The 15,665-nt window shown below is 33.3% G+C and overlaps 3 protein-coding genes and 2 long non-coding RNA genes across 16 annotated transcripts in view; 2 read left to right on the top strand and 3 right to left on the bottom strand.

The window, feature by feature from the left end:
• The first annotated feature begins 125 nt into the window (after nt 1–125).
• LOC126866039 (mortality factor 4-like protein 1) lies at nt 126–2,501 on the top strand. The gene is made up of 6 exons (XM_050619108.1): nt 126–391; nt 529–646; nt 717–1,025; nt 1,110–1,322; nt 1,409–1,578; nt 1,663–2,501. Exons 1-6 carry the CDS (start codon nt 364–366, stop codon nt 1,833–1,835), a joined length of 1,011 nt encoding a protein of 336 aa, XP_050475065.1. The 5' UTR covers nt 126–363; the 3' UTR covers nt 1,836–2,501.
• On the top strand, nt 1,689–11,935 carry LOC126866035 (serine/threonine-protein phosphatase PP1-beta catalytic subunit). Of its 7 annotated transcripts, none has more exons than XM_050619101.1 (7): nt 1,689–1,835; nt 2,849–3,033; nt 3,559–3,630; nt 6,234–6,721; nt 8,440–8,541; nt 8,637–8,876; nt 9,237–11,935. In XM_050619101.1, exons 2-7 carry the CDS (start codon nt 2,982–2,984, stop codon nt 9,342–9,344), a joined length of 1,062 nt encoding a protein of 353 aa, XP_050475058.1. In that variant the 5' UTR covers nt 1,689–1,835; nt 2,849–2,981; the 3' UTR covers nt 9,345–11,935. The 7 variants fall into 7 exon arrangements, with proteins under 7 accessions (XP_050475058.1, XP_050475059.1, XP_050475060.1 ...); XM_050619100.1 differs by lacking the exon at nt 1,689–1,835 and adding an exon at nt 3,210–3,313 and having other exon boundaries at nt 3,022–3,132; XM_050619102.1 differs by lacking the exon at nt 1,689–1,835 and having other exon boundaries at nt 2,654–3,033; nt 8,443–8,541.
• The window catches only part of LOC126866042 (uncharacterized), a 31,847-nt gene continuing 19,929 nt past the window's right edge, over nt 3,748–15,665 (bottom strand). For 4 of the 6 annotated variants that reach the window (XM_050619121.1, XM_050619117.1, XM_050619119.1 and 1 more), the window contains exons 7-8: nt 13,408–13,498; nt 12,256–12,370 (exon numbers count right to left, since the gene is read on the bottom strand). In XM_050619121.1, the coding sequence (XP_050475078.1) occupies nt 13,416–13,498 (83 nt within the window). In that variant the 3' untranslated portion in view covers nt 12,256–12,370; nt 13,408–13,415. Of the gene's footprint in view, nt 3,786–12,255; nt 12,371–13,407; nt 13,499–15,665 lie in introns of those variants that run through there. The other 2 variants (XM_050619122.1, XM_050619123.1) reach the window with 2 other exon arrangements.
• LOC126866074 (uncharacterized) lies at nt 4,022–6,227 on the bottom strand. The gene is made up of 2 exons (XR_007689766.1): nt 5,160–6,227; nt 4,022–5,056 (listed from the first exon to the last, which is right to left on the bottom strand). It is a non-coding gene; the product is annotated as an uncharacterized LOC126866074 (long non-coding RNA).
• LOC126866071 (uncharacterized) lies at nt 7,410–8,447 on the bottom strand. The gene is made up of 2 exons (XR_007689763.1): nt 7,805–8,447; nt 7,410–7,719 (listed from the first exon to the last, which is right to left on the bottom strand). It is a non-coding gene; the product is annotated as an uncharacterized LOC126866071 (long non-coding RNA).

A 15,665-nucleotide genomic window follows, 5' to 3' on the forward strand; every position in this document is an offset into this window, starting at 1 on the left:
CTTATTTTAATATAAAGAAATATATCTAATGTTTTGATGTTTACCTTTATTCATGTTGCACATATCTGAGTCTTGAATTAAATTTAAAACAAATCCGCGTCTCAGGCATGACAAATGCGCAAACGAAATATCACTATCATTGGAACTTTTATCACTGGCATAATCGCTGGTATTGTGAATCAGCCTTTTCATAGGAACATGTAACACAAAGCAAAAGACGCTTTATTCAAAGTTCTGCTTTAAATTGATCAGTGGGAATCAATTGTTTTCCATTGGCGCGAATTATCGGGCAAATTTCGGCGATATTTAAAACTATCGGCTCAAAAACTAACAGTCAAAATAAGCAATTCAAAAGACACGAGCATGCCGCCTAAGTGTAAATTTCAAGAAGGTACTTCACGTTTAATTTTTAATGTATCGAAGGTCCTAACGTATATTTAATGAATTTTTATCAATGAATAATAAATATTTTTTTTATTCAGCTATAATTCTTCACCTTATTTTCAATAAATATCTTCTAATTTGTAGGGGAGAAGGTTCTGTGCTTTCATGGGCCATTAATATATGAAGCAAAATGTCTAAAGTCCTCCATTACTAAAGAAAAGCAAATTAAATATTTCATACATTATGCAGGATGGAATAAGAAGTAAGATTTCGTTTTACATTGTATATTTCTAATAAGATTGAAATCAAAAATACATTTGTAATATAAACAGTTGGGATGAGTGGGTTCCTGAAAGCCGAGTACTTAAATACAACGAAGCAAATGTACAAAGACAAAGAGAGGTTCAAAGAGCACATTCGAATCAACAATCTGCACAGAAAAATAAAAAGGGTAGTACCTCATCCAAAACTCAAGGACGTAGGAGTGAAGGTGGTCGTGAGAAGGATACTGATAGTAGAGCTAGCACTCCTGTTGCAACAGTTGATAAAGGTGTCAGTCGGTTCAGTAAAAGTACTGGTAGTAGTGTTACGCCATCGTCGTCGCATGATTCCACATCAGATGCACCACGCAAGAAGCGCAGGTTTGTCTCAAAAAGATTTCACCAATTTTTACAAGAAGCTTAACTTTATGTGCCAGATGTATAAAACGAAATACTTTATTGTAGCCGATTAGAGCCATCTGGTGAAACGGAAGAATATCTCACTAAAGTGGAAGTTAAAATTAAGATACCAGAGGAACTAAAGTTTGTACTTATAGATGAATCAGAAGTAATATTGAAATATCATAAATTACCTGCTTTACCTGTGAAAAATACAGTTGACAAAATTTTAGATGATTATGTAGATTCAAAGTCGGTAGGAAAAAATGACTCTATTAGGTACTTGCATCAGTAGTTTTCATATAAATATCTGTCAGTTTTCTTCGTTTGAAGATAAATAACCTTAAATTCTGAATTATTTTCAGGGAAAGCACATTAGAAATAACTAAAGGTATTCGCGAATATTTCAATATTTCTCTAGGATTGCAATTGTTATATAAGTGGGAACGTCCACAATTTATACAAATTATGAATGATAATCCTGAAACACTGCCCAGTCAACTATATGGTGCATTTCATTTACTAAGACTATTTGGTACTATTTTTAAGTATACTTTGTAATAACACTCTTATGTATTTATCATCGAAAATATTGCTATTATGTCAATTATTTTTGCAGTGAGACTTGGAGGAATGTTGTCGTACACTACATTGGATGAAAGAAGCATACAATTGTTACTGTCTCACTTTCATGATTTTTTACAATACTTACAGAAAAATAATACTGAACTTTTTAATCTTCAACAAGACTATGCAGACTCACCACCTGATTATCACAGGAAATATGCCTAAGTTAGTATAAATGTTTGGATACTTTTAATTAAACCCAGCAATACTACAATATTTTATCTGAGATTATTAATAAGGCAGCTACAATACTTCTTCAAGAAATATATATATGTACATTTACGCGTTGTTAGAAATTATTCAATATAGAAGATAGAATAATATAAGAAAAATTTTAAGGATTGTAAAAGTTGTGTTGAAATATTCTCGAAAATTTTCCGTTGTGTGAATATAGCATTTCGGTTTATTAAGTGCACAAAAAATGTAACACATTTTATAGTATATGAATTAGTTTAGGCTAAAATATTAATATGAATAACATGAATATATATATATATATACATATATGCATATATACATGTATATATACATGTATACACATATATATATATATCTCTTTTATTTATTGTAAATATAATGTATTACGATTTTACTATCTAATTACAATTTTATACATGTTTGGAAATACTCAACTCACGAGCGTAGCTTGTGTTTAATTAATACCATTCTAAATGCACGTTTTATCTCTTCTTGCTTTTTTAACAGTCTTCAGGTAAAATTATGTTCAATTACCGAGATTAAAAAATTACGTTATGTATATTTATTATGAATTAAATGTACATAGTAGAAATTTATGTTGTTATGTATAAATATATGATTTTATTTATATGATATGAAATTATGATTTTATCGTATTTTCCAAACAAGATATCAATCATTCACTGCCTATGTAAATTGTAAGTTTCAATGATACGATCAAATCATAAACATTCTTACAATATGCAAATTGTTACAATGCATTACATTGCATTCATTTATATAAGAATAGACATTTCGCGTTACATAAGACGTATTATTATTTGATATACGCATATATAGATATATGTATGCATATATAGATAAACCAAATGCAGTACAGTTGCATTCATCTAAATCCATGTTCATTTTTTCTGGGAAATAATATTTAATGACGATAAAATTAGGTTTTTGCGATGATCATCTTTCTTGTATTTATATAGGACTAAGCAGTCGATAACAGCACATGTATATACACAATGAAAGTCGACGAGAGTAATATATACAGTTAAGTGCGTACACAAACGTATCATCTAGTCTACAAACATCGGGTCAGTCAGTCAGTGGCAAGAAAAAATGGCGGATGTCGAGTTGAACGTCGACAACCTGATACAAAGATTGTTGGAAGGTACGTGATAAAAAGGGAGCCTATGTGAAAATAAAGTGTGAAATTGTTTTCGGTAATATCATCTTCAGTTTGGTGTACAGTTGATTGAAAGTTTTCTCGGTAATACCCAGTGAAAATCGCTCAATGCGAAGTCGCGCCGCGTACATCGAGTATATATGTATACGATTTCTTTCCAGCCAAAGGAAGATTAAATCGTGCGCGATCTACTTTATGACATCCAATATCTGTGTATATTACGAGTCGACGAATGGTTTTCCTCGAGTCTCCTCGTTTGTCGAAAGTTCGTTTCTAATTCGTGGTTTGTAGGATATTAGAGAGAAAAGCACATATATATATATACATAAAAAAAAAAGAAAAAGATATCGATCTCTTCCAGTTGTTGCAGTCCGTCGTAATTCTTTAGACACGTCAGAGGTCTTTGGATTTATTCCGCACTTTTTCTTTACTTTCTCAGAAGGCAAAACTATTTCCTTTTGTTTGTTCTCTTTTCTCATGCTACATGTCGGAACACTCTTTGCGGTAAAGTATACCACACGCAGAAAGACCAGGTTCAGAAGAAAGCCAGGCTAAAAGATATTTTCTCTCCGGATTTTGCCGGTATGCAACAAGGAAACCACCCCATGTAGTTCTTTTTTCCGTTCTTTAGTTGCGCTTTTACCTGCCTCAACGTCGTGCGTGAACGCTCGCCATCGTTTGCTTATGATTTACGATGTAAAATAAAGTAGAAAGCTAGATATACAGCATTGTGGTACCTGCAACATCAAAATTTTCCCAAGATATCATCTTCATTCTCAGTCAACTCAATCATCATATTGATAATGTCCCATTAGCTTCTTTATGGCAAGAAACTATGTGTGAATATGTATGAATTTTCTATTAAAGTAAAGTACGTAAGTAAAATATAACTATATCGTAATGTATCTAATACCTGTTAGAACGCAAAGCTTTTGGGATTGTCTATATAATGAATAAATGCATTAAACTCAAATCACTTTCTTCAAATAATAAGCCATATTTATATAAAGGGTATAATTTGTAATGATCCAATTTGCACGTAAATTATTGCTTGAATGCAGGTTAATTTAAATGCATGTTTCATACGATACTTGTCAGTGTTGTTTTTAGCTTTCATACGAATAGTATGTGTACAATTATTTTCCATCTTCTTTTAGCGAATCGATTACTTTTTTAAGAAAATAGTATCACAATCTTCTTCAAGGACTTACGGCACAATTTGATGTATATTCATGAGTATGTTTTAGTATCAATGTTTATACTACCCTGGCATATGTTTCTTTCAATGTGTTCAGTTAATAAATATACATTACAACACTGACTTTCTTAAGCATATTTGTTGCGAGCCTATTATTTGACGTACATATATTATAAGAAGGCCAAATTGTTTGTTATGTACCAGAAAGATTAATGTATATAACATATGTGTACCATTGCTTAATAAGGAAATTTATTCTTCTGAGAGTTGCAAAAGGAAACTTATTTAATTTGAATGAAGATGTTAATGCTTGGCGAAGAAAAATCATTTTGATCTTTCCTGCGTGCCTACAGTACTATCTTTGTATTTTATCGCGAACAACATTTCCATGAAACGTTTATTACAATATACGAATTGATAACGCTGTTGAAATGAATCGTAATACGTCGCGGCTAAAGAGCAGTTCAAATTATCGCGTGTGTGAGCAAATATAACGATGACGATGACTACAATTTTTTCATCGTGCGCCCCGTTTCCATAAATAAACCGAATTATTAATAGACTTTATTTCCGACATTTTGTCATTTTCGAACTCTCTGTTATTCTTCCGCTACAGGAATTCCGTCATTTTTTTTTTTTTTTCTATCTCTCCCTTTTCGCCATTAATTATGGTGCCTAGATACTCGTTGATGTGACCTTGCTGATATGCAGTTTTCCAATAACCATCATCGGCCCAGTTTAACCACACCGTGAATTCCTTTATAGCTATAAATAATCCAGTGACACTGATGCAAGGTTCCGAAGAGTAATCTGCGAACGAAATTTCATATTTCTTTGCTCGTTCGTATACGTATACATACGTACAACGTACTCTTGATATACATGCATATACATATTATATTCTATACGTTACTGTAGTCTATATTCATATATCACGATCAGTGGTATCTACACGTGATCACCAACCGGCTTCGAGCTTTTGTTTTCAACTGTTCCGCAAGTTTACGCTCATACGGTATTATTCGAACTCATACAGCCGCTTAATCCCTTCGAAGCATTATAACGACGGTGTACGACAACCATTTGTGTCCCCGAGTATTGCATCAGGAGAACACCTATATCGCATTGCTTGATGTTTTTATGATTAAACCTCTTGCGTTCTTGCGTCTTCAATCTTAACGGAGAAGATCATATATGTATAATACCGTTGCCTGAATGATAATTTTTCATTACATGAATATTTTAATGTAAAAAAAGAAAAACGATACGAGATAGTAAAATCTAGATATTTATTTTTGTTTTGAAGAATCAGCCTTAAAAGTTGTCATCGAAGGAAATCACGTTAACGCTGTCACAGATGAAATTTCATCCCGTGTGCATTTCTTTTTTATTTTAAAAATTGATAATTGATTAAACAAATAAAATTAATATATTCCATTATAGAACTATTTTTTACAAACTTACAATACATTTAATATTACGATATCAATGGAAAATACTAAGTGCGTAATAAGGTACTCGTACAATTTTATTCTTCGATTAAATATTATAATTGCGTATAAAACGAAATTCACCGATCGAACACGACAAAACAAACCATGCACAGTGTGGAATTTCATTTACGCTAGCGTTTAAGGGATTTAAACACGAAATGTGATATATGAATAACGAACTTTGTCATTCGAGTCGATCGAAAAAAGATTAGCCACCATTAGTCCCGAACGTGTCCAGATTGTATTTATGTAAGCAACAAGAGAAAACCCTACCGAATAGGACGATCCGTGGAATCCGTATAATCGTATTACCTTTGTTTTTCCCCCTTTTGAGAAAAAATCGACTCTCGGCAGTCAGATACCTTCATGCTCCAGCGTAGAGTTATGCTCGATGTACCTGTGACAAAACGACTCTCCGATGTCTCGCGATGCGTCGCCCAACCCCGGGGACAGAGGCAGGAAATCCATTTAAACGTGCGAATTTTTGGGCGCAGTCCGAGGATGCCGGCCAGGAAAGACCGTCTTAATGTCAGAGGGCGAGGTGCGCGGCCTTTGCCTCAAGTCACGGGAGATTTTCCTTCAGCAGCCGATCCTGCTTGAACTGGAGGCGCCGCTTAAGATTTGCGGCGATATTCACGGCCAGTACACCGACTTGTTACGGCTATTCGAATATGGCGGTTTCCCGCCAGAGGCGAACTACTTGTTTCTCGGCGACTACGTAGACAGGGGCAAACAATCGTTGGAAACGATATGCTTGCTGCTCGCTTACAAGATCAAGTACCCGGAAAATTTTTTCTTATTGAGGGGCAACCACGAGTGCGCCAGCATAAACAGGATATACGGGTTCTACGACGAATGTAAGAGAAGATACAACATCAAACTATGGAAAACGTTCACCGATTGCTTCAATTGTCTACCGATCGCTGCGATCATCGACGAGAAAATATTCTGCTGTCATGGCGGCCTCAGTCCAGATCTTCAGGTGATTCGATATCGATCTCTGCAGAAAATTATTTGCGAAATTTTCGAAATTAAATTACCGGGGATTTTTATGTTTTTCCATGTGTACATATCAACGAATATGTTTTTAACGCAGATGATGATTTATTTTGAGGATGATTCTGGGGATAAAAGATCGTGGGATAATTTACAATTTACTTCCTTATTATTCGTTGTTAGACGACATATATATTTTTTTCCTTTCTGTAAGTTTTTATAATTTCCTATAACATCGAAAGAATTAGTTTTAGGATTTATGTCGATTCTATAGATATTCCTTCTTCTCTGTGAGTACTTTATGCTCATAAAGTCATATACTTTTTTGTAACGCTCTATATAGTCTGATATTTATTCGTGTCTATGATTATTGAATTTCTACGTAGTTATTATCTATAGGAATAACAATCGCGAATGGTCAAAGAAATAACAAAGCGAAAGATCGCAAAAAGGTATTTACGCGAGAGATATTTTAAACGTTGGATAAGAGGCAAAATTTTTCAAGCAAGAAGTCATTCCTGTAATGTTGCGTGCGGAAGTGGCGCGTTAAAATCGATACGGCATTAAAGAGCATTTCTTAACAAGCTAAACGAAAATTTATGAAATACACGTATGTCCATTTGTATAAACGATTAAGCGTCTTAAAGTATAATTCGTAAAATTTCTCGCTACTATCCTCGGATAACTTACATTTATTCGAAAGACGAAATTAACAAACAAATTATAAAATATGTTGGAATTTGCGATGCACTGGGAAATAAAGAAGAATAACTAATATAAATGGAATCTATATTTAAAACAGAATTTTCGATATTATTTTTAAGGCGTTAAGAAGAGTTAAAATTGCGATTGTTAGCACGCAACTGTTGATTGGCTTATACATATAATGAAGCGTGAAATTCGTTGATTTATTTAATCCTGTTGCAGACGAATATATGGTATGAAATTTGTACTCGCCAGGAAGATTTAATATTCGATTTTCATCTAAAAAATAAGACCTATATCGATGAGCGTACTTTAATATTCTACTTCTATAGCTTCTACTATTTAAAAATTAAATTCCATTAACCTTGGCTGAATTTGGAGCTAGATCTGGCTCGTGTCCATTGCGTATCCATATTTCTCGAATCTTTCGTCTTTAATTGAAACCTTGTGTAGCATGTTCGTTCACGGAGGAAGATTTATAAAAGAACTGGCCGCTGGAAATATTGATTTTCTATTTATACTCAATGTAAGAAGGAAAATATTAAAAGTTTGATCCCTGTTAGAATGTCAAAAGATTAATATCTTTATAAAATAAACTATCGATCTTTTGTCATTCATAAAAAAAGGTCACTTCTTGAGAAAATTTCTTTCATAAATACGTTGCTACTCTGTTTTTGCCGTTCGATATTTTCTTCGATAAAAATTTGTAACAATAAGAATTATCGAAGAATTTTCGAGGAAAGCCTACAAGATAAAATAGCGAATTGTCCTAGCCCTTTTTTAATTATTAGCTACGTTTAAAGAACCTTCTTTTTAATATTTACAAAATACATGAAAGTTTTATGAAACGATTCTGCTATTTAATAGACCCTTCTTTTCGGAAGGTTTTTCATTTATTACGTAATTAATGTAATTTAATTTCATGTTTAACGATATTTCCATCATAAAATTATCGACTCTCAAAAAATGTACAATAAAAAATATTTATTTACTATCTAGCAGAATATGGAACAAATCAAAAGAATAATGCGTCCGACAGATGTACCTGATACTGGCCTTCTCTGTGACTTGTTATGGTCCGATCCAGATAAAGAAGTCCAGGTATAATGTTTCTTCGTTGTGTAATCATTTATCGTCGATTCTTCCGAAGTAATTCCAAACTAATATATTATGGACTTTTGCCTTCTGTGTTTTAGGGATGGGGCGAAAACGATAGAGGTGTATCTTTCACATTTGGACCAGACGTGGTGTCGAAGTTCTTAAATCGTCATGATATGGACTTAATATGTAGAGCACATCAAGTAGTCGAAGACGGTTACGAGTTTTTCGCGAAACGACAATTGGTCACCCTGTTCTCCGCGCCAAATTACTGCGGGGAGTTCGACAATGCCGGAGGAATGATGAGTGTTGACGAAACTTTAATGTGCAGTTTTCAGGTAGGATTTGTGAATATTCCATGATGAATAGTAATGTTCGCTTAAAGTCCAATAAATTAGGGTACTAGATTGTAATTTATGTTAAAATAAGGAAGAACAAATGAGACTGCATGTAAAAATGCAATCAATTATATATAAAAATGGACGATCTGATCGCCTACCTATCACTCTAGTTTTTGTCAATAAGTTTAGGCCACGCTGAGCCTGAGATATTCAGTAGTTGAGAATAATTGCGGTCATTTGAATTTGGGTGAAACATTTGTATTGTATTTTAAGCGAGCGCTACTGCGTTATAATTTGTTGAGCATTGCATGGTGCATTTAGTTCATGTCTTATCTATTATTCATGGTGTACGTGCAGATTTTGAAACCGTCAGAGAAGAAGGCTAAATACCAGTACTTAAGCTTGAATACGGGTCAAGCCACAAGACCATCTACACCACAAAGGAATCCAGCCAAAAAGAAATGACAGCCTTGTACTCGGTTTTTCCTTCATTTAAGGAAGCTCGTCGATAAGGCGACAAAATTTTTATTAAGGCGCGAACATTAAGAGCATAACATTGTATGATATGTTCTATCACTAACTAGCGGTTATGCCAAACAGATCAATAGTAAAAAAGAAAAAAAAAAACAGGAAAGAACGGGTGAGACACGTAGTGGTATTTGTGATCGTTAAAGACTTTAATAACAAAAGGCAGATTTAATTTCTTTTCTTCGAGTATGATTTAAATATAGCATTTTAAGTAATTATTATTATGTTGACTGATTAGTGATTAAAAGGTAATCGTATATCGATAGAACTCGCCCGAGTGTGCTTGTTACGAAAAGTTTAAAAACAAACAAAAACCAAAAAACAAAAAAAAAAGGACGGTAATTCTGACTTCGCTAATGTTTTTTCGTGAGTATTACTTTTCATATTTTAGCATGAAGACGCCAAGGGAGAGGAGTAAAATTTACCTCTTTCCTGATTTACATCTGATTAAGATAATTAATATGATAATTAAAAATTAATACTTTCTTTTTTCATTGGATTTGGATCAAGGATTACTTCTCTGTTCTCTGGACAATTATGTAGCTATATCTTCCAGATCCGAATGATTCTTTTATTGCCATTAACGTTTCAAAGAAATTTCCACATTCTCATTTTGACTATTTATTGCTTCCATGTTCAATGTTCAGTGTAATTATTAGATATTGCTGATTATTCCATTTACTCTTATTGCCATCGCTTTGCAGCTGATTTGATTAGAATTGTTTAATGAAACGCGCTGTATCATGTACATAGATATTCTTTCATTTCGCTCTACGTTTATTTTTCCGTTTCTTATATCTTTCTTCGTTCGCGTTAAGTCGTATTTCTATGTACACACACGATTAAATACTTATTTTAGTTTTCAGTATTCCAAACTATCGACAATATGTTTCAAGGTACGTTGTAGAAATGTTAGATTGTTTATTCTCTATGAACGAAAAATCAGAGAAAAAACAGAGAACCAGTATTTTTAAGATGATGATTTTATGCAGATTATTATTATCGCCTTTATTCGAAGGACATATGCTCGAACGAAACAAATGGGTATTAAAGAAAATTAAAAAGATATTAATTCAGACGCAAAATATAATTATTAACGAGATATATGTATTAGCACTTTGCGTGTAAGAAGAAGAATCTCAGTCGTTGAGAGATTTTTAATCTTGCGATGAAATAGATCGAATACATACGTATTACGTATATTAAAACTGATTTACAGGCTATCAAATCGTCGAAATGCAATTATTATTGGCTGATAAAAAAAAAGCCCTTGGATGATTGCCATTTATAAGAACGTACTATTTCACTTTCAGATGTTTTCGTCGCTTTATTGTTTCGAATGTAACTCGATTACGTAATTAATTGATACGAGGCAATAGGCAGCATTTAGTACTGTACTACCTAATACGTGCTTTGGTAAAATAGTAACATACACCGTATTTCATTTTTGTTCGTACTTCGTGAAACATTTATTCTCTTCGAATTGTTTTAAGGAGAATCCGTTCCTTGCAATTAAGTACGAGTTAATATTTCTGTTATGTTGTGCAATATAAAACGTAGTTCGCATAAATGAAAAGTCTAGAAAGTATCGGAAACGATTTGAATACCAACGTCTATAGGAGATAAGTATCTAAGAATATTTACGAAGAGTACATTAAAATGGAAACAATACACTATTTGAAAAAAATCGAAAAGAAAAAATAAAAAAGATATATATATATACATATATATATAAAAGTAAAATGAAATGTAAGTACATTAGACCGCACCATGTCATCGGCATAACTTACATAGTTCCAGAAACGAACAATCGTAAAACGGTCAAACGTATTATCTGAAAGTGAAATAAATCGGATTCGATGCATTACGTTTAGATAATTAAATAAAAAAAAAAAAAAAAGGACTAGCCAATTTGTTTATACAAATACCAAGTAATTTATGTTCGTTAAAATTGTTATTTATGCAGCGGGGATGAGTTATTGTGAACTTTTTTCTATAATCGTGAGAATTTTAATCGATTTATTATATCGTTATGAATTGTTAAATAGAAGACAAAAAATGGGCATACTTGACGAAGTTGGCGACAGTACATCGTTTTGAATTTACTCTTACTATTTAGATAATTCTTACAGAGGTCATGCGATTTAAAGCAAGCCGACTTAAAAACGGCCGTTTTTCTTCCCTCGTCACAATCTCCTCCAATGACCCTTTCTTCCTCTATTTCTCCCTCCCAATATAAGTTTAATTGTAAAAGAAGCGGTTGTGATCCCTCGATATGCGTTCTGTCCGAGACCCATAAATTATATACACAGATATTATATTTGTAAAGAGCCGATCGGTCGGGATTCGACGATGCTCTATCAAATACGAGAATAAAGTGTAATTATTAAACACAAGTTGCGCGAACGTACATACATCGGCTACTGTCTATTGTTACACCGATCGAATCTCGGCAGAACAGGCCAATGCAATGGACATCCTAAAGATGTAAAACTTTCAGATAATAAACATGCATATTGTTGTACAAACCTGTTCCTTTGGGTTTGATATTTCGCTTTCAGATTAAACTTCTTTATATAAATACAGATGACGATGCAACAAAGAGGGAGATAGAGATGGAGATAAGATCACGCATGTAAGATCATAATTTCGTAGAGAAAGAAAATTTAGGCAGTGTTTATTTTATTCGTAGACAGCACGAACGAATAGTACAATAAACCATGGTGATGAGAAACGTTAATAAATAGAACTCCGTGGACGATGATACGTACTGTGAGAAAAAGAATAATCAGGCAAATAGGTATCGAATGGTGGCTTATAGGATACGATGTAAATACTCTTTCACATCTTTCTTTTTTTTTTTTTTTTTGTTAACTTTTTCGAGATTTTATTTGGCTTTTTCCATCGTTTATTTTCGTATCACGCGTTCCATGCGGGGCGGCACAGTCATCAGTAGACGTGAGCTGCAAAAAGATCGATCGATGGATCAGGCACAAATATCTATATCTAGAACAAGGTGTGAACGTTGCTTCGAGAGTTCTAATCGCTTAAATATACGTTATCCGGCATCGAATCTTTTCAAATCCGTGAAAACGTGTAATACGGTGTTTTAGCTAGAACTCTCAAAGCGTAACGCCAGGATAACAGAGTAGGTATATATACACATACACGTACGTAGTAAAAATTAGAGTATCTTTTAACAGGGGAGGGAAAGGAATATCTTTACACGGTAAGAAAAATGTTTTCGACACGGATCGTGTTTCCGGTGTCCGTCGATATCTCGCGGGACATCTAAAGCTGATGTGTTAAAAAATCTGAAATTCTCTGCAAACACAAACTATCGACAAGTCTGTGGAAACGAGTAGCTGTTGAATAATCGTGAACAAAGATCCGTTTATTGTTATTACCTTACTCCGGGAGTTTCTGTTTGCAGGACATGCTTCGATATTCTGTCGATATGTATACAATTGTATATTGATATGCATATTAGTCGAGTGAAATGTACATAGAGGAGCGTATTTCAAATAAAAATAACCTATTAGAGGGGACGTTGTAAATCCAGGCACATAAGTCACGTACAAAATTACAGACAAGATGTGTGACACTGTTTGGCAACAATTCTTCGTTTTCTATAACTTTTTGTTTTTTTTAATTGCATGAATTGTTTCGTACTGTAAACATGGTGAGTGATTTTATATGATCTTATGATGACACGGTTAGGTTCGATATATGTATTTCAGTCTCATTCGCTCGAACAGCCCAGGTAACACGAGCTATAATAATGATTCTAAACTTCGTTTAAGACTCGTTTTGTTTTCGTTCGTGTTACGTTTGTTACGTTTAGCTGCGTGTTAATTGATAAATAAACCTCATCGTAGCCAGAAATATGTACAGCAGCATGACGTGATTCGTTCCATCTGATTATTATTTGTTCACAGAATTAACGTGTAAGGGTAACAGGATGCAAAACACTTGGCCACATTTTAATCTTATCGCTCACTTTGTTTCTTAATGTGTGGTACGTTTATTATACCACGGGCTGGTAAAGTGAAATCGTGGAACTGGCTTCGAATAATAGTAGTATAAGTCTCCTGAAATACAACAGATATATTCGAGTTGCATATCACTTTCCTTCACTAACAAGTCTTTTCTTCTAGCTGTTTTCTTACTATCGTTCTGTTTTATTTCGTTTCTTTTTTTTTTTTTTGTTACTAAATTTTATCCAATACTTTACCCAATTTCTTTTGAATCTTTATACATTATTTTTCACTGAATTTTTGAATACAACCTTCCTTATTGATTTTGTTTACATTATCTTTACGAACGTTTGAAGCGATTAATTAATTAGGATAGATAGTTTTTATACGAATAGATACATATCTTCCACAGAAATAGCGGTCGATCGAGGCTTATGTTCACGTGACAATATAATGTTGAGAAAATCTAGCAAGTGAATGGCTTCGCATCAATGTGAAAGCTTCGCGAGGTAAAACAATGCTGCAAAGTCAGCAACAATTGCGCAGTACCATTTCCAGTTTCTGCCAGTGATTTAAGCTAAATTAAATATTCTTATCGTCACACACGTTTCGCATTTCATTGATACACGAGAATAAATATTTGAATTTGATTGCTTTAAATACTCCTTTCGCTAATTTAAATATCGATATTAACAAGTTGGAAAGTATCAAAAAAGAAATTTGGATATTATTAGAAAGTAATTTTGAAAAATTAGTTAAGATCGAATAACAGTTTCTTAGTTCTAAGCTTGTTAAATATTTTCCTATTAAATTTTTTTAATAAAAATTTTTTTTTCAGTAATACGAAGAAGTAGGGCACAGGAATTGAACGAACAAAGAAGATATCGCCTCTTTGATGGCGATATTATTACCCTGACATTTGAATCGTGCGAGTACCGGAAGTATTAGTTTCACCATAACGCTCTTGCCTTTATTATAAAAAGAACAGGCTGTTTATTGACCCGAGCGCCTTGCAATTTAATAACGCGTATATAATTTGCTTTTCTATAAGTAAATTTCAAGTTGTTACAATTTTTTATTAATATTTCTCTCTTTTTTCCTAAAAATTACAAAACATAATAAACTGTGAAAAGTCAACTAGAGTATGGATTCCTACTCTGTAACCTAACCTAACATGGATTCCATTGTGTTCATACAATCTATTGTTCTTTAAACCACTTTCAACAAGTTTCTAGTAATAAATCTTTTATGCGATATCGACTGTCCGATTTGCGAAAGCAGCGACAGAGTTGAATAATGGTATTTTAATGGAGTGCAAAGCGAAGATGTAATCGTTAAATAATTAACTAGAGTCTGCCAAGAGAAAGGAATATGTACGTATGTACTTGGCTCGAATCCGGAAGTTGGCGTCTGGCACGTGCCGCCATGAATTTTGCGGTTTATCCTTTGAAGCAACCGTATCTGTACTCGAGCCAAATGGTAAACAATCGGTCAGATAATGCCAGATGTAATGCCATTTTATAATGTTACGTAACTAAGCACTCGATCGAATGTCGCGGAAAGAAATTTTCACTCGGAATGATTTAAGATTCTGTAAATAATTCAACGTTGATAACACATCGATATCATAAATAATTGATAACTACATTGCGTGTTCCTTTACCGTGAAAAGGTACAGTAACGTGCAAAAATTTGTAGACTATTGTTTGAATCTTGTTTCCCTGTTTAAGCTCTGTCGCTTTTGTTTTCTATAGTATTTTCGTTTCAAGCTAAATCCTAACTGTCTAGGAATTTTTGGACAGCCTCGTTTATTTAGATTTTGGTACTTTTCCTCGATTTTGCAATAAACAGGGATACTGCTGAATTTTTAAACCTGTTTAATTTAAGTAGTTTCTTTTTATTCTGCAATTTATTGCGTCGTATCTACTAATTAGCGTCTTCAGGCAAATTAGCGCTTCAGCAAAAATTGATTTAAATGCAAACTGTCTTTGGAGAGAAAAAAAAGAAAATAATGATATTTTCCTTAACGCGACTCTTATTCAATTAAAAAGAATTCTTAAAATATATTGCGATATCCTAAATTGCTTTCAACTGTTTTTCGCTCTTTATCTGAGAAAATTTCGTCACTTGTACGAAACAGAAGTCAATTATTACCTACTTATTAAACGTTTATTTCTTTCGAAAGAGTGAGGCATCTACCACGTATGAAATGATATAAATCCAATCAAATCGTAACGAAACAGATAGCAAAATAAGAAAGGCAACGAATAATTTAACGTAA

The sequence above is a fragment of the Bombus huntii genome, chromosome 5 (genome assembly GCF_024542735.1).
Source record: "Bombus huntii isolate Logan2020A chromosome 5, iyBomHunt1.1, whole genome shotgun sequence".
Taxonomy (NCBI): domain Eukaryota; kingdom Metazoa; phylum Arthropoda; class Insecta; order Hymenoptera; family Apidae; genus Bombus; species Bombus huntii.